Source organism: Salvelinus alpinus, chromosome 25, assembly GCF_045679555.1.
Source record: "Salvelinus alpinus chromosome 25, SLU_Salpinus.1, whole genome shotgun sequence".
NCBI lineage: Eukaryota > Metazoa > Chordata > Actinopteri > Salmoniformes > Salmonidae > Salvelinus > Salvelinus alpinus.
The window spans coordinates 36,911,446-36,935,378 of record NC_092110.1 but is presented as its reverse complement, the minus strand read 5'-3'; the positions used below and the strand labels follow the sequence as shown (position 1 = coordinate 36,935,378).

General features: G+C 44.0%; 1 protein-coding gene and 1 long non-coding RNA gene across 2 annotated transcripts in view; one reads left to right on the top strand and one right to left on the bottom strand.

Annotated features, from left to right (window-relative positions):
- The window catches only part of LOC139553887 (connector enhancer of kinase suppressor of ras 1-like), an 85,140-nt gene extending 66,231 nt beyond the window's left edge, over nucleotides 1-18,909 (bottom strand). The window contains exons 1-2 of the mRNA XM_071366646.1: nucleotides 18,721-18,909; nucleotides 12,014-12,171 (exon numbers count right to left, since the gene is read on the bottom strand). Coding sequence (XP_071222747.1) covers nucleotides 12,014-12,171; nucleotides 18,721-18,772 — 210 coding nt within the window. The 5' untranslated portion in view covers nucleotides 18,773-18,909. The remainder of the gene's footprint in view (nucleotides 1-12,013; nucleotides 12,172-18,720) is intronic.
- Nucleotides 18,777-21,671, top strand: LOC139553888 (uncharacterized). The gene is made up of 2 exons (XR_011670749.1): nucleotides 18,777-18,890; nucleotides 21,228-21,671. It is a non-coding gene; the product is annotated as an uncharacterized lncRNA (long non-coding RNA).
- The last annotated feature ends 2,262 nt before the right edge of the window (nucleotides 21,672-23,933 follow it).

Genomic DNA, 23,933 nt, shown 5'->3' with positions numbered 1-23,933 from the left:
AGAGTCAGTACAGAGAGTCCAGACTGTAGAGTCAGTACAGAGAGTCCAGACTGCAGAGTCAGTACAGAGAGACAGAGAGTCCAGACTGTAGAGTCAGTACAGAGAGACAGAGAGTCCAGACTGTAGAGTCAGTACAGAGAGACAGAGAGTCCAGACTGTAGAGTCAGTACAGAGACGTTGTCCAGACTAGAGTCAGTAGAGAGAAAGAGAGTCCAGACTGTAGAGTGAGAATGAATAAGACACTAAGAGTGTAAATAATACTGTAATAGTGGACTGACTGGCTTAGTAAACTGAAAGACAGTCAACAGGAGGGTCTAATCTCTCATTGAAAATTAGATCTAGTTGTATAGGTTATCATAATGCCATGATGCACAATGACATTAGGAGTGTCTGTCTACATAAATGATCACACGAAAACCCAACCAATGACATTTTGGGTAATATTCAGGAGGTGGAAACGTTCCGTGGGAATTAACGGGATTATATGGGAATATATGGGAAATAACCTCTCTAGGCTAGGGGCGGTATTTTCACATCCGGATGAAAAGCGTGCCCAAAGTAAACTGCCTGCTACTCAGGCCCAGAAGCTAGGATATGCATATGATTAGTAGATTTGGATAGAGAACACTCTGAAGTTTCTAAAACTGTTTGAATGATGTATGTGAGTATAAAATAACTTATTTGGCAGGCGAAACCCCGAGGACAAACCAACCAGGAAATTTCTTTTTTGAGGTCACTCTCTTTTCAATGGGTTTTCTATGGGGATCTAGATTTCTAAGGCACTTGCTTGCAGTTCCTATCGCTTCCATGTTTTTTTTTTCCTTTGAGAAATGAAGAAGTGTGGCTGTTCAGAACGAGGGTCGAGTGCAGTGTACTGTTGTGGTTGGGGCGCGTGACCTGAAGGCTCGCTCCACTTTGTTTTTATCCGCTATTGAACGCAGTTTATCCCGTCTTAAATTTTATCGATTATTTACGTTACAAAATACCTAAAGTTGTATTAGGAAAGTTGTTTGAAATGTTTGGACAAAGATTACAGGTAATTTATTAGATATTTTGTAGACATGTTGCGCGAGTTGGAACCGGTGTTTTTCTGGATAAAAAGCGCCAAATAAATGGACATTTTGCAAATATAACGACGGAATTAATCGAACAAAAGGACCATTTGTGATGTTTATGGGACATATTGGAGTTCCAACAAAATAAGATCTTCAAAGGTAAGGCATGAATTATATCGTTATTTCTGAGTTTTGTGTCGCGCCTGGTGGGATGAAATATGATTGTCTGTGTTTGTTTGAAGGGGTGCTATCCTCAGATAATAGTATGGTTTGCTTTCGCCGTAAAGCCTTTTTGAAATCTGACACAGCGGCTGGATTAACAAGAAGTGTATCTTTAAGCCTATGTATAACACTTGTATCTTTCATCAATGTTTATGATGAGTATTTCTGTAATTTGATTTGGCTCTCTGCAATTTCACCGGATGTTATTTGAGACAATACATTACTGAACATAACGCGCCAATTTAAACTGAGGTTTTTGGACATAAAGAGGGATTTTATTGAAAAAGTCCTGGGAGTGCCACCAGATGAAGATCAAAGGTTAGTGATTCATTTAAATCGCTATTTATGACTTTTGTGAGCCCTCTCCTTGTTGGCTGGAAAATGTCTGTATGGTTTTTTGTGGCTCGGCGCTGTCCTAACATAATCGCATGGTGTGCTTTTGTCGTAAAGCCTTTTTGAAATCGGAAACTGTGGTTGGATTATCAAGAAGTTTATCTTTAAAATGGTGTATAAAACTTGTATGTTTGAGGAATTTTAATTTTGAGATTCCTGTTGTTTGAATTTGGCGCCCTGCAATTTCACTGGTTGTTGTCGAGGTGGGACGCTAGTCCACAAATCCCAGAGAGGTTAACGGGAATATATGTAAATTACTATTAATACCATTTAAATGTAGATGTTTTTTGCATTGGATATATTTACCATATCATATGGAGACAGAAACATAAAGCTTTTACCTTATCATAAGTAGACATAAATTGCAAATGATTAAATCCTTCCAAAAGAAATTATATATTTTTTTTTACTTACGAATTGAACTTTAATTAAATCAGTTGACTCTTCACATCGGATGATTTCACTGAACAACAAAACAAGGGGAATATTGAATAAAGTCCAATGATCCATCGCATCTCCCAAAAACATTTTCAACATACATCTGTAAAATGATATTCTAGAAACTAAAGCTTTGGTTGTCTTCCTCTCAGGCTTCCATGTCTTCTCCCTGGACCTCCTCAATGTCTACTTCTTGAACATCAGACTCTGAGGCCTCATCTTCACTGTCACTTTCCAAGCTTGTTGAGGATGGCTCGTTGTCAGGCTCAAAAAGCCTCAAATTTGCCCGAATGGCCACCAATTTTTCAACCCTTGTATTGGTCAGCTTGTTGCGTGCTTTGGTGTGTGTTCTCAAGCAAGGACCAGTTGTGCTCTGAGGTGGCTAATGTTGGTGGGATTTGGAGGATGATGGAGGCAACAGGGGAAAGAGCCTCAGATCCACAAAGTCCCTTCCACCAGGTGGCTGATGAGATATGTTGGCACGACTGCCATATTGCATCTCCATCCCGAAGCCCTTGCTTGGAAGTGTACTTCGCCAGACTGCCAAGAACCTTGCCCTCATCCAGGCCAAGGTGGCGAGACACAGTAGTGATGACACCATAGGCCTTGTTGATCTCTGCACCAGACAGGATGCTCTTGCCAGCATATTTGGGGTCCAATATGTACGCTGTGGCATGTATGGGCTTCGTGCAGAAGTCTTCACGCTTTTTGATGCATTTCAGTTTCCTCTGCTTGGAGCAACAGTGAAGTGGACAGGGCAGTACGGATTTCTTCTCTTACATCTGCAAGCAGAGTCTGAACATCAGACAGGATGGCATTGTCTCCCTCAATCCGTGCAATGGCTACAGCTATAGGTTTCAGGAGTTTCAAGCTGCTTACCACTCTCTCCCAAAGTACATCATCCAGGAGGATCCTCTTGATGGGGCTGTCCATATCGACAGACTGTGATATGGCCCTTTCTTGGAGACTCCTTCCCCTCCAGGAGACTGTCAAACATGATGAAAACACCACCCCAATGGGTGTTGCTGGGCAGCTTCAATGTGGTGCTCTTACTCTTCTCACTTTGCTTGGTGAGGTAGATTGCTGCTATAACTTGATGACCCTTCACATACCTAACCATTTCTTTGGCAATTCTGGGTCTTGTGGCATATTTTGGTTAATCTATCCCCAACTTAATGGAATTGCAACCCTCTGCATGCGCAGTGCATTCTTCCATCACATGTACAGCTGATTCTCAATGAAGTGAGTACCAGTCAAAAGTCTGGACACACCTACTCATTCAAGAGTTTCTTTATTTTACTATTTTCTACATTGTAGAATAATAGTGAAGACATCAAAATTATGAAATAAACACACATGGAATCATGTAGTAACCAAAAAAGGGTTAAACAAATAAAAATATATTTCATATTTGAGATTCTTCAAAGTAGCCACCCTTTGCCTTGATGACAGCTTTGCACACTCTTGGCATTCTCTCAACCAGCTTCATGAGGTAGTCACCTGGAATGCATTTCAATTAACAGGTGTGCCTTGTTAAAAGTTAATTTGTGGAATTTGAGCCAATCAGTTGGCATTTGAGCCAATCAGTTGTGTTGTGATAAGGTAGGGTTGGTATACAGAAGATAGCCCTATTTGGTAAAATACCAAGTCCATATTATGGCAAGAACAGCTCAAATAAGCAAAGAGAAATGACAGTCCATCATTACTTTAAGACATGAAGGTCAGTCAATCCAGAAAATGTCAAGAACTTTTAAAGTTTCAAGTGCAGGTGCAAAAACAATTAATCCCTATGATGAAACTGGCTCATGAGGACCGCCACAGGAAAGGAAGACCCAGAGTTACCTCTGCTGCAGAGGATAAGTTCATCACAGATAACTGCACCTCAGATTGCAACCCAAATAAATGCTTCACGGAGTTCAAGTAACAGACACATCTCAACATCAACTGTTCAGAGGAGACTGCGTGAATCAGGCCTTTGTGGTTGAATTGCTGCAAAGAAACCACTACTAAAGGACACCAATAATAAGAAGAGACTTGCTTGGGCCAAGAAACACAAGCATGGACATTAGACTGGTGGAAATCTGTCCTTTGGTCTGATGAGTCCAAATTTGAGATGTTGGTTTCCAACCACCGTGTCTTTGTGAGACCTATAGTAGGTGAACGGATGATCTCCGCATGTGTGGTTCCCACCGTGAAGCATGGAGGAGGTGATGTGATGGTGCTTTGCTGATGACACTCTGCGAACCAAATCACTGTGTCAGTGATTTATTTCAAATTCAAGGCACACTTAACCAGCATGGCTACCACGGCATAATGCAGCGATAAGCGCAAACCAGATGGGATGGCGTAAGTGGGACTATCATTTGTTTCTCAACAGGAAAATGACCCAAAACACACCTCCAGGCTGTGTAAGGGCTATTTGACCAAGAAGGAGAGTGATGGAGTGCTGCATCAGATGACCTGGCCTCCACAATCATCCAACCTCAACCCAATTGAGATGGTTTGGGATGAGTTGGACCGCAAAATGAAGGAAAAGCAGCCAACAAGTGCTTAGCATTTGTGAAGACTGTTGGAAAAGCATTCCTCATGAAGCTGGTTGAGAGAATGCCAAGAGTGTGCAAAGCTGTCATCAAGGCAAAGGGTGGCTACTTTGAAAAATCTAAAATATATTTTGTTTTAACACTTTTTGGTTACTGCATGATTCCATATGTGTTTTTCATAGTTTTGATGTCTTCACTATTATTCTACAATGTAGAAAATCGTAAAAATTAAGAAAAACGATTGAATGCGTAGGTGTGTCCAAACGTTTGACTGTTACTGTGTAGATTAGGGGTGAAACGGTACGTCTATTCGTATTGAACCGTTCGGTACACTGTCGACGGGTTCGGCACGCACTGCGAACCGAACAATACATTAATCATATATTATAGCTAAAAAAAAAAAATTTGTCTCGTAGATGTATGCAGCTCCGCTCATTAGTTATTTCAATCCAGCGAGAACAGAGCTGAGAGACCGTAGTAGCAGCAATTAGTTTACGAAGGAATTAGCAGTTAGCGAAATGCGAAGAAGCAACATGGCAAGCATTGGCGAGCCAGAACTAGTAGAAGCCCCAGTATCATTTAGGTCTGCCGTCTTGGAACATTTCGGTTTCCCTCTAAACTATAACGGGGATTGCCAACGAGTGGTGGATAAAACTTCTACAACATGTAGGCTCTGTTCACCGCCGTTAGCCTATTCGAGTGGCAATACGAGTAACACGACTACTCATTTAGGCCGACATCACCCCAAAGTGCCAATCGGTGGGACTAGGCAAAAAAATGAAACAGCAACCACGTCTCCCCACAGCCTTCAGGCGACAATATGCGGCTGACTCCGGTAGGGCTGAAGAAATCAACGCAGCGATAGAAAAATTCATAGCGGCAGATATGAGACCCTTCTTTGTGGTGGAGAATACGGGGTTCAGAAACATGTTTAAAGTGGTCGAGCAGCGCTTCGCTATACCTTCCCCGTACACATTTTACCCAGATATTAATACCTGCCTTATACTAAACTACAGAACAACTTGAGAGCGAGTTGTCAGAAACGCGGTCTGTTGCTCTAACAGCAGACAGTTGGACGTCTAGAACTACCTTATTTCATTACGGCAGAGTGGGAGATAAAAAGCCATGTCCTTCAAACACGACCCATTGAGAGTAGTCACACCAGTTGTAAACTTGAGGGAGGAGCTGAGGGTTGTAGTTGCAGTGTGGAAGTTGGAGAGGAATAATGTTACGATTCCTGTAACCACTGACGACGCTAGACATATTGTAAATGCAGTTGCACGAGCTGGATTGGGGCCACAGAGAGGATGCTTTGTTCACGTTATTAATCTAGCGTCTCAAAAAGCAGTGTTAGTGAATCTAGTCTCTCGTCTCCGAGCAAAGATCAGGAAGGTGGTATCCTTCTTTCATAAATGCACAACTGCTGCACATGTTTTCAAGACAAAACAGGAGATGCTGGAGCTGCCAAACCACAAACCAATCCAAGATGTCCCTACTAGATGGAATTCAAGTCATGACATGGTTGAGAGATACCTTGAGCAGAAAGTTGCGGTGTATTGTATTCTACACTGACTGATCAAGCTGCGAGGAAGAATGTCAAAGATATTGGTTATCAAAGTGTGCAAACCTCTCAAAACAGTCACAACATTGAGAGCATTCCATCAGTTTCCATGGTCCTGCCTATGAAAAACAATGATCCTGAAATCATTGGTGGCATCTGATGAAGATGAACCCGCAGTAAGGGATGTCAAGACTGCTATCAGAGTTAACCCGGAGCCTAGATATGGACCCCCAGTTCAAGTCCCTGCTGCACCTGCATGCTGCTGCTTGTCTGAGAGTCTACAATTAACTCACAGCAGAGATTGTGACCAATACACAACAGGTATTGTATTTATTTTGTTAATGTGACATTTTATTTTATTAAATTAGTGATTTAACAATTCATTATAAAGAAATAATTGAAGTTGTCATAATAGTGTCATAATATATATTTCTAACAACAAATCATATTTTTAAAGACACTTCAGAGACAGTAATTTTCATCTAATTTAATTCTGCAGGGTCAAGCCACAGATACCACAGGAGCCAACCCCTCTCCAGAGACGACAGGGATTCTCCTCCAGAAAAGAAGCATGCCATGGCTGAGCTTTATGGGGAGTTGTTCACGGCCCAGGAGCAGGGATACAAGTCAAAGGTCGAGGTCATAGAGGAGGAGGTGACCTCATAGAGGGAAGTGGACTGTATTCCCCTGGATGCTGATCCACTTACATGGTGGAAGACCAAAGAGTTAATATACCCTCGTGTTAGCAAGGTGCTTCCTGGCTGTGCCTGGGACCTCCGTCCCTAGCGAGAGGGTATTCTTCACAGCGGCTGACATTGTCACAGCAAGCCCATCAGTGCTCACTGCAGATCATGTGAATAGACTAATCTTCTTTAAGAAAAACTTGAAAATCTGATCATTTTTTAAATATTTTTTTCCAAGTAACCAGTCTCAAGTGGTCCTATTTTGTTTAAGGCACTGCTATGTGACTTAATGTTGATAAATGCTGCTGGACTACACACTCTTGAAGTTCTGTTTTAAATTACTCTTATTTCCTGTTATAAGGCAGACACTGCTGTTTTTTGTTGTCTGTTTGTTTCCATATGCTCCTGGGAATTCAAGCTACCCATGTTTACTATTATAATGTTAAGGCAAGGGCTGATTTCAAGGTTTTACTGTTAACCTATAAAGCGTTACATGGGCTTGCTCCTACCTATCTTTCCGAGTTGGTCCTGCCGTACATACCTACACGTACGCTACGGTCACAAGACGCAGGCCTCCTAATTGTCCCTAGAATTTCTAAGCTAACAGCTGGAGGCAGGGCTTTCTCCTATAGAGCTCCATTTTTATGGAATGGTCTGCCTACCCATGTGAGAGACGCAGACTCGGTCTCAACCTTTAAGTCTTTATTGAAGACTCATCTCTTCAGTAGGTCATATGATTGAGGGTAGTCTGGCCCAGGAGTGTGAAGGTGAACGGAAAGGCTCTGGAGCAACGAACCGCCCTTGCTGTCTCTGCCTGGCCGGTTTCCCTCTCTCCACTGGGAGTCTCTGCCTCTAACCCTATTACAGGGGCTGAGTCACTGGCTTACTGGTGCCCTTTCATGCCGTCCCTAGGAGGGGTGCGTCACTTGAGTGGGTTGAGTTACTGATGTGATCTTCCTGTCTGGGTTGGCACCCCCCCTTGGGTTGTGCCGTGGTGGAGATCTTTGTGGGCTATACTCGGCCTTGTCTCAGGATTGTAAGTTGGTGGTTGAAGATATCCCTCTAGTGGTGCGGGGGCTGTGCTTTGGCAAAGTGGGTGGGGTTATATCCTTCCTGTTTGGCCCTGTCCGGGGGTATCATCGGATGGGGCCACAGTGTCTCCTGACCCCTCCTGTCTCAGCCTCCAGTATTTATGCTGCAGTAGTTTATGTGTCGGGGGGCTAGGGTCAGTTGGTTATATCTGGAGTACTTCTCCTGTCTTATCCGGTGTCCTGTGTGAATTTAAGTATGCTCTCTCTAATTCTTTCCTTCTCTCTTTCTTTCTCTCTCTCGGAGGACCTGAGCCCTAGGACCATGCGTCAGGACTACCGGGCATGATGACTCCTTGCTGTCCCCAGTCCACCTGGCCTTGCTGCTGTTCCAGTTTCAACTGTTCTGCCTGCGGCTATGGAACCCTGACCTGTCCACCGGACGTGCTACCTGTCCCAGACCTGCTGTTTTCAACTCTCTAGAGACCGCAGGAGCGGTAGAGATACTCTTAATGATCGGCTATGAAAAGCCAACTGACATTTACTCCTGAGGTGCTGACTTGCTACACCCTCGATAACTACTGTGATTATTATTATTTGACCATGCTGGTCATTTATGAACATCTTGGCCATGTTCTGTTATAATCTCCACCCGGCACAGCCAGAAGAGGACTGGCCACCCCTCATAGCCTGGTTCCTCTCTTGGTTTCTTCCTAGGTTTTGGCCTTTCTAGGAAGTTTTTCCTAGCCACCGTGCTTCTACACCTGCATTGCTTGCTGTTTGGGGTTTTAGGCTGCGTTTCTGTACAGCACTTCGAGATATTAGCTGATGTACGAAGGGCTATATAAAATAAACTTGATTTGATTTGATATAATAAATGAAAAATCACATATTTCTCAGGCATTTATTTTGTCGATGTATTGAAACCGTACCGAACCATATCGTACCGTGAGTTTTGTGAAGCCCGACCCCTAGTGTGTGTGTGTATATATATATATATATATATATATAATCGTACAAGAAAAATACTATCTGGGGAAGAAGAATAGACGGTAGATGGCCTCATACTTTAATGGACAGTCATTACAGGTCCATGCTGAGTGTCTTTTCACACTTTCAAGGAGCTGGTAATTTGTCTGCACACACACACACCACCACCTCACACACTTATGGTCATAGGTGCTGTATAGCTCTGTGATTATGTGCTGTATAGCTCTGTGATTACATGACCCACGGAGAACAATCAACCATGACGAAGTGTTTATTAATGTTTCATGGATATTTCAATACAGTAGATGGTAATTATGGGTGTCTGACCAGTTGTTACTATTTTATTTATTTAACCAGGCAAGTCAGTTAAGAACAAAGTCTTATTTACAATGACGGCCTACAATGGCCAAACCTGGACGATGCTCAGACAATTGTGCGCCCCGCCCTATGGGACTCCCAATGACGACCGGATGTGATAAAGTCTGGATTCGAACCAGGTACTGCAGTGACGCCTCTTGCACTAAGATGCAGTGTCTTAGACCAATGTGCCAGTCGGGAGCCCTATGGATGGCACACACTCAAGGATGTACACTCCAGAGATAAAAAAAAATTATGAAATCTCCATACACTCACACGGACACACACGAAGATGGACAGTACACACACACACACACAGAAACGAAGATGGACAATACACACAGCAGCTAGAAATCTCAATATGAGTCCTTTGTAGTTCATAACATTTCCCTCCGGAAAGCTTACCATAAACCATTACAGTATTACAGTTAATATCACCCAGCACCCGATCAGACCTTTAGTCACTACATGCTGCTGGGGCCATTCAGACCATAGGAAAGACCAGGGTCTGTATTCATAATTAGGAGTGCTGATCTAAGATCAGCTTTTCCTTTTAGATCATAATGAATAGCATTACATGGACATGTGGGGACCTGATCCTAGATCAGCGCTCCTACTCCGAGACCACTTCATTAAATCATGAAGTGCAGAAACCCCCTTGTTATTTTTTAAAGCAGACCATTACAAGCAGATCAACGGCTTAGCCAGGGCCTGGCATCCGCGGTTACGCCACTCAAACCCACAGGCCCTGGCACCGTCCCTTCGACTAAATTAATCCTCCCAGGGGAAACAAAAGCACGTTGAAACTTGGAAGCGGTGAAACACAGAAAACGTGTCCTCTGTTTCCATTAGTGACCTGAGACTGAGTCCACAGAAAGTTTGTGTTGAGAGAAAGAGCAATGGATGGAGGGAGGAAAGCAGAGACAATTTAATTAGGGGAAAACTTAGAGTGAGAATGGAAGACATGGGAAATTGTAGAGAAGAGGAGGAGCCTGTTAGCCATTGACAACAAACGTTCCCCACACAGTAACTTGCATATGAGAAGTATTATCACTAGCTTCTTTTGTGTTAGCCTTTGGTTTTAGATGAAGCGCACACACACACACACACCTCTCTGCAGGCAAAGTGAAAACAATAAAACACCAGATGAATCCTGAACTTAATAACTCAACCCTCTGCTGTAATCTGTAAATGGCAGTTGGTGAATGTCAGAGGGGGACTTGAAAAGGTTCAAATAGAAGCAGTCACTTATTTAGGCTGGTACAGACCCAGATCTGTGTTTCTGAAACAGCTACAGCTCTGATTTATTTAGCCCAAAACGAGAATGAAAAAGAGCTTCACACAGACACCCTAGACCAACTCCAATTCGGTATCGCCCCAACAGATCCACAGATGAGACAATCTCAAATGCCCTTCACACTGCCCTCTCCCACCTGGACAAGAGGGGAAATAACTATGTGAGAATGCTGTTCATAGACTACAGCTCAGCTTTCAAGACAATAGTCCCCTCCAAGCTGGCGACCCTGTGACTGAACCCCTCCCTCTGCAACTAGATCCTGGACTTCCTGACGGGCCGGCCCAAGGTGGTGAGGTTAGGCAACAACCTCCGCCACGTTGACTCTCAACACGTGGGCCCCTCAGGGGTGTGTACTTAGTCCCCTCCTGTACTCCCTGTTCACCCACGACTCCAACACCATCAACAAGTTTGCTGACGACACGGCGGTGGTTACCGTCACTGATGAGTCAGCCTACAGGGAGGAGGTCAGAGACTTAGCAGTGTGTTGCCAGGACAACAAAAACCTCTCCCTCAACGTCAGTAAGACCAAGGAGCTGATTGTGGACTATAGGAGAGAGTCATGAAGAGGGCACGACAACACCTTTTCCCCCCCAGGAGACTGAAAAGATTTGGCATGGGTCCTCGGATCCTCAAAAAGTTCTACAGCTGCAATAGAAAGCATCTTGACTGGCTGGATCACTGCTTGATATGGCACCACCTTCGTCAGATACAGAGGGTGGTGCGGACAGCCCATGTACATCCCTGCCATCCAGGTCCTCTAAATCAGCCGGTGTCAGAGAATAGCACGAAGAATTGCCAAAGACTCCAACCACCAAGCCATAGACTGTAAACTCTGCTACCGTCCGGCAAACAGGACCGGAACATCGGCTCTCGGACCAACAGGTTCCGAGGCAGCTTCTACCCCCAAGCCATAAGACTGCTAAATAGTCAATTAATGATACCCAAACTATCTGCACTGACCACACACACAACGACACATCACAAAACACACACACCCATCATTTGCTGCTGCTACTACTTTGTTCTTTATTTTACTCGTATCTATCCTGATGCCTAGCCACTTTACCCTGCCTTCATGTACAGATCTACCTCAAATACCTTGTACCTCTGCACATTGATCTGGTACTGGTACTCCCTGTATACAAATCCATTCTTGTGTGTTATATTTTTTTAACTGCATCATTGGGGAAGGGCTAATAAGCAAGCATTTCACGGTAAAGTCTACACCAGTTGTGACAAATCACATTTTATTTATCAACCAAAAATGATGGTAACTTTCCACAAAATTCCTACATTTTCCAGAAATCCTGGTAGGAGGATTTCAGATTCCCTGTTTATTCCAGAAATCTTCCAACCAGGTTTTTTTTTTAAATGAATAAAATAAAACCTTGGGCCTTGTATCAATCAATGAGCCCTCCAGCCCCCAGGGAGCAGCAGCCCAGGTCTCACCAGGGAGCAGAGCTTCTCCACAGCCTCCAGGATGAGCTCCTGGTGGCTGATCTTGTGAACGCCCAGCCGCTCCAGGTCCTGGGAGGAGAGCTGCAGCAGGTCCAACCCCGTCACCCTCCACTCTTTGAAGGGGTACTGCTGGAGAGGGGCGTCCAGACCTGGAGAGAGAGAGAGACCACACATGGATAATCAGATTTTTTTCAAGCTTTTATTACCATTTTCTGACAAATGTGCAGTTACCTTAGTGGACATTATAATTTTTGTCCTTCCACGAACACACTTGATTCAACTTAACTAATCATCAAACCTACAGGGCAAAAGCAAAAATATGCATCCTTCTGGGTGTCCAGTCTCCTGGCAACCAAATGTTACGCCACGCCCACGGACGTTCGTTTCTTCTCTGCAATGAGTCTTGAGCTGAGTACCGCCCTGACCCTTCACCGAATGCTAACACATTCGGGGCCGTCTGATTGGTCTAGAAACCAATGGGTTGGGCCAGAACATCACTTGTGCCCCTCATCACCACAAACAACTTCAATGATGGAAGTCTCAGACTATCGTATGTAGTGAATGACAGTGCAGCGGAAGAATTTAATGCGAGTCATCAGGCTAGGACCCCAGGACCAGGAAAACACTGGGCTACATGTTTATTTAACCAACAGTCCTTATACACCCTCAAATAAAGGGTTACCCATCATCCTCATTTCTTATCCGTATCATCATGAAAATCTCATCACAACAGCATTGTCATGGTCATTATCTGTATCTTTATCGTTATCATCATGGCAACAGCATTGTAGTTATTTCCAATCACAGAGGAGAGGATGCCTCTTTATTAAATCAATGACTAACTTGTTGACCAGTGTTTTGTCTCACTGCCCCCCAATTTACTGCTCGTTTCTACAGCACCAACTTGCGAGTTGGTCAGCTCCCGCTCGTGTAGTGTATGCGCAGGCAGGATCCATACAGAGCAAGTTCTCCGCTTTCTCTTCGTTTGCCTTACTGGTGTGTGACTCAGGTGTGTTGCTTGTGTGTTTGCCATTTCACTGGCTGTTCATGTTTTGGGAGGTGGGGTGCGTGCTGTATTTGCAAATACACTGTAGCTCATAGCAAACTTTTAGTAAATTCCTGTCAAGAAGAGAATCACAGCTAGCCTGTAGAAGCCCAGCTAGCCTGTAGAAGCCCAGCTAGCCTGTAGAATCACAGCTAGCCTGTAGAAGCCCAGCTAGCCTGTAGAAGCCCAGCTAGCCTGTAGAATCACAGCTAGCCTGTAGAAGCCCAGCTAGCCTGTAGTTTTAAATGGAGGTCGCTAACAAACGTTTTCAACGTTGCAGGTGTTTATTTTGCTAAATTCCGGGGCAATACGGACTATGGCTACTCTTAGAAAAACAGTAGCAAACTTACACAAGCTGCTGGGAAACCCATGCAGGACATAGACTTCAAAACAGATTCGCTGCCTTGGATCAAGATGTTCCGGCGCCTTCATCCCGGAGGACTTCCGCTTTGATATTGGATCCAGAGGTACCTGTGACTTTGTCCCCTGTTCTGTCTCCCTCTCTCTCTCTCCGGTCGCTTCCACCATGGGTTCAGATCTTCCCCTTCATCAGCCACGATGGATTCTACGGCTGGCTCGGGTCCATCGAGCCACACCTCCCATCGGTTCTCGAGGGGTCTTCTAAACCACTCAAGGCGAAAGAACGACCAGACATCCCCAGCCATTTCACCAGCTGTCATCATCGGCAGCTCTATGGTGAGAAACATCTTGGTTCCCGGGGCAAAAACCCTGTGCTACCCTGAGGCACGAATACAGGACATTACAATGCTGCTTCCTACCATTCTAACACAGCTGCCGGGGGCTGACGCTGCTGTAGTCCATGTGGGGTGTGTTGTTGTTAGACAAGTAACTCTTTATCCACATTATAGCATGGGGTGTAAAGCCATAACACATACGTTCTTCCAGCAGCAGACTATGATCAATAATGTCAAAAGCCACACTGAAGTCTAACAAGACAGCCCCCACAATCATTTTATCATCAATTTATCTCAGCCAATAAGTGCCTTGCTTGTTGAGTGTCCTTCCCTATATGTGTGCTGAAAATCTGTTGTCAATTTGTTTACTGTGAAATGGCATTATACCTGGTCAAACAGGTAACAGGCTGATTGGTCAGCTATTTGAGCCAGTGAAGGGGGCTTTACTATTCTTGGGTAGCAGAATGACTTTAGCTTCCCTCCAGGCCTGAGGGCACACACTTTCTAGTAATGTCATCTGTTACAAGCAAGTTATTGACTTCATGGACCTTGTTTCCCAGGCTGCATATGTTAATATGGACTATTTTTAGCACTTTTCTGGGTTGCTTGATTCTTTTTACTGCTTTACTGGGAAGCTTATCAGAAGTAGACTTGATAATGCAGGGTGAGCTGCACAAAGTGGTCTTTCTACTAGGGAAATCCGTCTCAGTGCTAACTGTAACTCTGGTTCATAGGCTCATGATTACTGCATCCAATAGCTGTAGGATTAACAAAAGGTATTCAGGACAAATAGGGGGACATTCATTAAGTTACTAACATTGTGTCTATCAAAGCCCCTGGGATAATGTACATGTAATGAAGCATTATGACGACTCATTGTCACAATGGTAGGGATTAGCTGAGCTGGTCTTGGGTCATTGATAAGTCATTGTTTCAACGCTGCCTTGAAATGCGTAGACAGAGTCCAGGAGCCAAGATGATTTGGATGGATTCCGTCATTCCTGTAGCATATCTTCTGTTTCCAGAAGCTGTTAAGGAGCCTTTTGGACCTAGATTTAGCACTCTGGTACCGCTTGCCGTGCGATACCAGAGAGAACAGTCTATGACTTGGGTGACTGGAGTCTTTGACAATTTTTTGGGCCTTCCTCTGACCGCCTAGTATATAGGTCCTGGATGGCATCGCCCCAGTGATGTACTGGGCCTTACGCACTACCCTCTGTTGCGCCTTATGGTTAGATGCCGAGCAGTTGCCATACCAGGCGGTGATGCAACTGGTAAGGATGCTCTCGATGGTGCAGCTGTAGAACCTTTTGAGGATCTGGGGACCCATGCCAAATATTTTCAGTCTCCTGAGGGGGAAAAAGCATTGTTGTGCCCTCTTCACGACTGTCTTGGTATGTTTGGACCATGATAGTTTGTTGGTGATGTGGACACCAAGGAACATAGAACTCTTGACTTACTCCACTACAGCCCCATCGATGTTAAAGGGGACCTGTTCGGAACTCCTTTTCCTGTAGTCCACAATCATCCCCATTGTATTGCTCACGTTGAGGGAGAGGTTGTTGTCCTGGCACCACACTGCCAGGTCTCTGACCTCCTCCCAATAGGCTGTCTCATCGTTGTCGGTGATCAAGCCTACCACTGTTGTGTCGTCACCAAACTTAATGATGGTGTTGAAGTCGTGCTTGGCAACGCAGTCGTGGGTGAACAGGGAGTACAGGAGTGGATTAAGCACGCGCACCGAGGGGCCCCCATGTTGAGGATCAGCGTGGCATATGTGTTGTTGCCTACCCTTACCACTTGGGGGCAGCCTGTCAGGAAGTCCAGGATCCAGTTGCTGAGGGAGGTGTTTAGTCCCAGGATCCTTACCTTAGTGATGAGCTTTGTGTCCACTATGGTGTTGAACGCTGAGCTGTAGTCAATGAATAGCACTCACATCGGTGTTCCTTTTGTCCAGGTGGGAAAGGACAGTGTGGAGTGAGAATGAGACTGCGTCATCTGTGGATCTGTTGGGGCGGTATGCAAATTGGAGTGGGTCTAGGGTTTCCGGGATGATGGTGTTGATGTGAGCCATGACCAGCTTTTCAAAGCACATTATGGCAGGTTACCTTCGCTTTCTTGGGCAGAGGGACTATGGTGGTCTGCTTGAAACATGTAGGTATTACAGACTCAGTCAGGGAGAGGTTGAAAATGTCCGTGTTAGACACCTACCAGTTGGTCTGTGCATGCTTTGAGTACACGTCCTGGTAATCCGTCTGGCCCCGCGGCCTTGTGAATATTGACCTGTTTAAAGGTCTTGCTCACATCGGCTACAGAAAACGTGATTACACAGTCGTCTAGAACAGCTGGTGCTCTCATGCATGCTTCAGTGTTGCTTGCCTCGAAGCGAGCATAAAAGGCATTTAGCTGGTCTGGTAGGCTCGCGTCACTGGGCAGCTCGCGGCTGGGTTTCCTTTTGTAGTCCGTAATAGTTTGCAAGCCCTGCCACATCCGACGAGCGTCGGAGCCGGTGTAGTATGATTTCATCTTAGTCCTGTATTGACGCTTTGCCTGTTTGATGGTTCGTCTGAGGGCATAGCGGGATTTCTTATAAGCGTACGGATTAGTGTCCCGCCTCCTTGAAAGCAGCAACTCTAGCCTTTAGCTCGGTGCAGATGTTGCCTGTAATCCATGGCTTCTGGTTGGGATATGTATTTACGGTCACTGTGGGGACGACGTCGTCGATGCACTTATTGACGATGCCTGAGGTGGTATACTCCTCAATGCCATTGGATGAATCCCGGAAACATATTCCAGTCTGTGATAGCATAAGAGTCCTGTAGCGTAGCCTCCGCATCATCTGACCACTTCCGTATTGAGTGAGTCACTGGTACTTCCTGCTTTAGTTTTTGCTTGTTAACAGAAGGATAGAATTATGGTCAGATTTGCCAAATTGAGGGTGAGCTCTATATGCGTCTCTGTGTGTGGAGTAAATGTGGTCTAGAGTTTTTTTCCCCCCTCCGGTTGCGCATGTGAAATTAGGTCAAACGGATTTAAGTTTGACTTCATTAAAGTCCCCAGCCACTAGGAGCGCCCCATCTGGATGATACAGCTCTTCGAGTGCGGTCTTAGTGCCAGCATCGGCTTGTGGTGGTAAATAGACGGCTACGAAAAATATAGAAAACTCAGTTTATCATGAGGTGCTCTACCTCAGGCGAGCAATACCATGAGAACCTCCAATATTAGACATTGCGCACACCAGCTGTTATTGACAAATAAACACACCACCACCCCTGGTACCAGACGAAGCTGTTCTGTCCTACAGATGCACAGAAAACTCAGTCAACTGTACATTATCCGTGTCATCATACAGCCACGACTCGGTGAAACATAAGATATTACAGTTTTTAATGTCCCATTGGTAGGATAGTCTCGTGCGGAGATCATCCAGTTAATTCTCCAGTGATTGCACATTGGCCAATAGAACAAATGGTAGAGGTGGGTTACCCTCTCGCTGACGAATTCTCACAAGGCACCCCAAATCGCCGCCCCTTGTATTTCCGTCTGTTCTTCACGCGAATGACGGGGATTTGGGCCTGGTCTCGGAAAAGCAGCATATCCTTCGTGACGGACTCATTAAAGAAAAAATATTGGTCTAGTTCGAGGTGAGTAATTGTTGTTCTGATATCCAGAAGCTCTTTCGGTCATAAGAGATTGTAGCAGCAAAATGATGTACAACATAAGTTACAAACAATGTGAAAAAAAACACAAAATAGCAGTTGGTTAGGAGCCCGTAAATAGCAGACATCCCCTCCGGCGCCATTCTTTCTCAGCTATTATTACCATATTGCAATGGTATAAACTCAGTGCAGACCTTTTTAAAATCATTGAATATGGAAAATATGCTCTTATGAACAAAAACAGCCTATAAGCAAACTAAAAAAGCGTGTGGAACTATCTACAAAGGTAAGCTTAAACTTGTGTGTAACAGATTGTGGAAGTCTCTCAGACTGTCAGAGGCATTTGAGTAACTGGACTAGTTTCTACTCGCTGAAAATGATGGCTGCAGTATTGGTGTAATTTAGACCCATTTGGCTGCTTTGAATTTAAAAAATAATTAAAACACAGGACATTCCAATAGTTCCACATAATCAATACATGTGGAAAGTGACATACTGTACTCACACTTTAGTCAAATTGTCAATTTAGTAGGCTTCAAAACACGAGGACATTGGGGGCCATGGCATAGCCTAGTAGTCTGATTTATCCAGCTGTAATACAACATTAATTGGTATATAGTCTACAGCCTGACACGAACGCCTGTAAAAACCAAGCATGCCATGAAAATTGTATATTCTGAATCGGGGAGGACAGCGGACAATCTACACCTTTTTTGTGTGAATTATTATATATTTTTTTAAGACTTAAAAAAAAAAAGGAATTGACATGGGGTGTCAATTGCTCCCCATCCTCAGAATATAAAATGGTAATTGTTATGGCATGCTTGGTTCAATAGTTATTGACGCGAGAACACCGAATTTCCTAAATGTATCTAATTTTACCTTGGTGGCGAACCGAACCATATACCTACTGGCATATGGTTCCGACTCTAAAAAGGTAAGGTAAAAAAAATACCTTCTTGTGGATATCTTGTCTCAAATTTCAAGCATTTGAAGGACAAACCGCACAGACAACCGGTAGAGTAAATTTAAATGTCGGCCTAATTATATAAAACATTCTGGCTTGTAAGAAACATTTACACGATTTTACAGGCAAAAGTATCAGGCTAGGCTATATATATTATATACCAATTAATTGTTTATTACAGCTTGATCAATCAGACTTGGCCCCTATCAATTTAACTTCCTCATTCCACCTCCCCTTCCAAGAGGATTCGTGGCGCTTCTATTTACGGCTACCTGTGTGAACACCGAATTAAACTCACCTACCTAACACAAACAGCGCCAATTATAGCCTACCTTTGAGCCAGTCGCTCACTCTCTCCTTGCTCCACGACGATATAGGCTGCATGCTGGGAGTCCTGGGAATGTTGATTAAATTATTCCCAATCGAATTCTTCAACGGACTCTACTACTCTGGATCAGAGGAAGGAACATTTCATCCTGACGATGGGCACTCCCACTTACAGGTACAAGTCCCTCCGCGAACCAATAGCATTAAGCTGTCTGCCTATGATTCAGACGCACATATTTTTATTCACACTCACATTGGAGCGGTGGGAGTGATAGAGTAGAATACTGCCATTATTTCAAACTTTAGCCTACATAATGTGATGAGGGATTAACCCGAAAGAATTGCAACGAGTAGTGAAGGCTGGTCTTTACTTGTCGACTTAATTCTTATTCCAAAGTTCGTTGCTTTTGGGAATAGGTTTTGTTTCTCAAGAGTGGTTAGGATTTTTTTTTCCTTTTTTAGCAATAGTGAAAGAGCCAAGTATAATGTAGCAACTATTTAAACTAACTATACTACTAGCTATTACTCTATATAACTATAGTTTACCATTGAATGTGAGTTGTTTTGGTGAATTATTAATATACCAACAACATAACGTTAACACAAACAGGCTTCAGTTAGGAACAGATGACACATAAAACATATTTAACATTTCATCTGAGTATCGTATCCAATAATACACAAATGGCATTAGTGTAGAAAATAACTTAGTATTGGCTTTCTTTTTGGTGCCTGTCTGGTTACAGTTGAATAATTTGACTTGGAATAGTTAGGAAACAGTTGTGAAATGTGTTGCTGGACCATTAGAAAACATTGCAGTAGTGAATGTACCTCATGAAATCCAAGCCAGATGAAAGGCCAAGGCATCAGAGACTGCCCTTTGACATTTTGCACCCCCTGGTGTTTCTCTCTTTCAAATCAGACATGATGATAGACTGATAGAAAAGCTAGTCATTGGTAACTGCATACAGAATAGCAAACTCAAGCAAACAACATTTGCTTTAAAAATAATAATTTTAAAGCGCCTCACTGCACAACGCGTTGCCCCTATCTGACCTCTGACCTAAATATGCATATGTAATAATGTATGTACTGTATGCATCAGTGGAGGCTGCTGAGGGGAGAACGGCTCATAATATTGTCTGGGACGGAGCCAATGGAATTGCATCAAACCATATGTTTGATGTATTTGATGCCGTTCCACCAATTACACTCCAGCCATTACCACGAGCCCGTCCTCCCCAATTAAGGTGCCACCAACCTCCTGTGGTATGCGTGTAACTGTCCGTAGAACCTTTTTTGGTTCTATTGTTCTTATTTAAAATTTGTGTAGTTCAGTCCTTGAGCTGTTCTCGTCTATTGATATTCTGTATTATGTCATGTTTTATGTTATGTGTGGACCCCAGGAAGAGTAGCTGCTGCTTCAGAAACAGCTAATGGGGATCCTAATAAACTACTAAATACCAGGATTTTGTCTGAAAGTGGATGTTGCGAAGTAAGTGGGAGGAACAACATAAGTGGGTGTATGAAAACCTAACACCTAATTGGACAGATTGATTGCCACTCAAGACCAATTTTGTGTTGCTGCTTCCTTGTAGCTTTTTCGCTAAGTCTAACCTTAACCTCATTCTCTTAACCTGTCACGTAAATTCTCCTAACATGCCACGTTAGTTCTCCTAACCTGCCACGCAGTAATTCTCCTAACCTGCCACGGTAATTCTCCTTACCTGCTACGTTAGTTCTCCTAACCTGTCATGTTAATTATCCTAAGCTGCTATGTTAATTCTGCAAACATGTCATGTTAATTATCCTAACCTGCTACGTTAATTCTGCAAACCTGCCACGTTAGTTTTCCTAACCTGTCACATTAATTATCCTAACCCTCCATGTTAATTATCCTAACCTGCTTCGTAAATTCTCCTCACCTGCCACGTTAATTCTCCTAACCTGCCACATTAATTATCCTAACCCTCCATGTTAATTATCCTAACCTGCTTCGTAAATTCTCCTCACCTGCCACGTTAATTCTCCTAACCTGCCACGTTAATTCTCTTAACCTGCTACATTAGTTCTCTTAACCTGCCACGTTAATTCTCCTAACCTGCTTAGTTCATTCTCCTAACCTGCCACCTTAATTCTCCTAACCTGCTATGTTAGTTCTCCTAACCTGCCACATTAATTATCCTAACCTGCTACGTTAGTTCCCATACTTGGAGATAGAGATTCTATTTGCCTGAGAACTCATACTGAATTTAATTCAGCTGCTATATCTATTGCTTCATTAACCGTTAGTGGGCGTGACGTTAGGCCAGAGCGATGGGGATGGGTAGCCAAGAAAAGACCCTACCTTTTTCAATGGCCCAATGGCATATAGCCTACTGTAAATGCCAAGGTCTTTTTATATTTTTACTGCACTATATCAAGAAGAGTGGATTTGCATCATACCAATATCTTTACCTTTTTAGTGTTTATTAATCTATTAATGCTGTTTGCCTTCATTGTCATCCGACAGGTGGCGTCACACCTAGGCATCGCTCGTCCCTCAACCGACAGTGCAGGCGGATTGGTCGTTCTATCTGACGTAAGGCATCGATTTGCCCTATAACATTTCCTTTCATGTCTGCACACAGGCTACTCAAAGTAAAAGGGTAGTAACTTCTGCTTGATTGAAGCTTTGTAACAGAGCACAGACCAGGTCACCATAACCTGCAATGGGTCAAGAGGCTCTAGTCTAGTGGTCACTTGATTGTGGAGATCATTCAGACCTGGGTACTATTGGTCCTTTTGCCCAATTTGTAATATCAGCATTCCCACTGAACAAACAAATGCAAGGATGATATGTCTTGTTTTTGTACTGAGAATGGCAACCAAAATATAAACGCAACATGTAAAGTGTTGGTCTCATGTTTCATGAGATGAAATAAAAGATCCCAGAAATGTTCCATACGCACAAAAAGCTTATTTCTCTCAAATGTTGTGCACAAATTTGTTTACATCCCTGTTAGTGAGCATTTCTCGTTTGCCAAGATAATCCATCCACCTAACAGGTGTCACCTATCAAGAAGCTGATTAAACAGCAAGATCATTACACAGGTGCACCTTGTGCTGGGGACAATAAAAAGCTACTCTAGAATGTGCAGTTTTGTCACACAACACAATACTACCAATGTCTCAAGTTTTGAGGGAGTGTGCAATTGGCATGCTGACTGCAGGAATGTCCACCAGAGTTGTTGCCAGAAAATGGAATGTTAATTTCTCTACCATAAGCCTGCGTCATTTTAGAGAATTTGGCAGTACATCCAACCGGCCTCACAACCGCAGACCACGTGTATGGTGTCGTGTGGGAGAGCGGTTTGCTGATGTCAACTTTGTGAACAGAGTGCCCCATGGTGGCGATGGGGTTATGCCATGAGCAGGCATAAGCTACGGACAACGAACACAAATGCGTTATCAATGGCAATTTAAATGCATAGAGATACCATGACGAGTTCCTGAGGCCCATTGTCGTACCAATCATCATCCGCCGCCATCACCTCATGTTTCAGCATGATAATGCATGGCCACATGTCGCAAGGATCTGTAGACAATTCCTAGAATCTGAAAATGTCCCAGTTCTTCCATGGCCTACATACTCACCAGACATGTCACCTATTGAGCATTGTTTGGGATGCTCTAGATCGACGTGTACGACAGTGTGTTCCAGTTCCCGCCAATATCCAGCAACTTCACGCAGCCATTGAAGAGGACTGGGACAACATTCCACGCTGCATGAGGCAAATGGTTGTCACACCAGATACTGAGTGGTTTTCTGATCTTACCTTTTTTTAAGGTATCTTTGACCAACAGATTCAAATCTGCATTTCTAGTCATGTGAAATCCATAAATTAGGGCCTAATGAAATTATTTCAATTGACTGATTTCCATATATGAACTGTAACTCAGTAAAATCTTAGAAATTGTAGCATGTTGTGTTTATATTTTTGTTCAGTATAAAACTGCTTTGTTGTGTAACAGAGTATCCACAATATTCAGCACATGACCACAAGTATGTGGACAGCTGCTCATCGGACATCTCATTCCAAAATCATGGGCATTCAAATGGAGTTGGTCACCCCTTTGCTGCTATAACAGCCTCCACTCTTCTGGGAAGGCTTTCCACTCAATGTTGGAACATTGCTGCGAGGACTTGCTTCCATTCAGCCACAAGAGCATTAGTGAGGTTGGGTACTGATGTTGGGCAATGGCACACAGTCAGCATTCAAATTCATCCCAAAGGTGTTCGATGGAGTTGAGGTCAGGGCTCTGTGCAGGCCAGTCAAGTTCTTCCACACCGATCTCGACAAACCATTTCTGTATGGACCTTGCTTTGTGCACGGTGGCATTGTCATGCTGAAACAGGAAAGGGCCTTCCCCAAACTGTTGCCACAAAGTTAGAAGCACAGAATCGTCTAGAATGTCATTGTATGCTGTAGCGTTAAGATTTCCCTTCACTGGAACTATGGGGCCTAGCCCGAACCATGACATACAGCCCCAGACCATTATTCCTCCTCCACCAAACTTCACAGTTGGCACTTGGCATTTGGGCAGGTAGCGTTGTCCTGGTTTCCACCAAACCCAGATTCGTCCATCGGACTGCCAGATGGTGAAGCGTGATTCATCACTCCAGAGAATGCGTTTCCACTGCTCCAGAGTCCAATGGCGCGCAAGCTTTACACCACTCCAGGTGACGCTTGGCATTGCGCTTGGTGACCTTAGGCTTGTGTGCGGCTGCTCGGCCATGGAAACCCATTTCATGAAGCCCCCGACGAATAGTTCTTGTGCTGACGTTGCTTCCAGAGGCAGTTTGAATCTCGGTAGTAAGTGTTGCAGCCGAGGACAGACGATGTGTACGTGCTACGCGCTTCAGCACTCGGCGATCCTGTTCTGTGAGCTTGTGTGGCCAACTACTTCGCGGCTGAGCCGTTGTTGCTTCTAGATGTTTCTACTTCACAATAACAGCACTTTTATAACAGCACAATAACAGCACAGTTGACCGAGGCAGCTCTAGCAGGGCAGACATTTTACGAACTGACTTGTTGGAAAGGTGGCATCCTATGACAGTGCCACATTGAAAGTCACTGAGTTCTTCAGTAAGGCCATTCTACTGTCAGTGTTTGTCTATGGAGATTGCATGGCTGTGTGCTCGATTTTATACACCTATCAGCAACAGGTGTGGCTG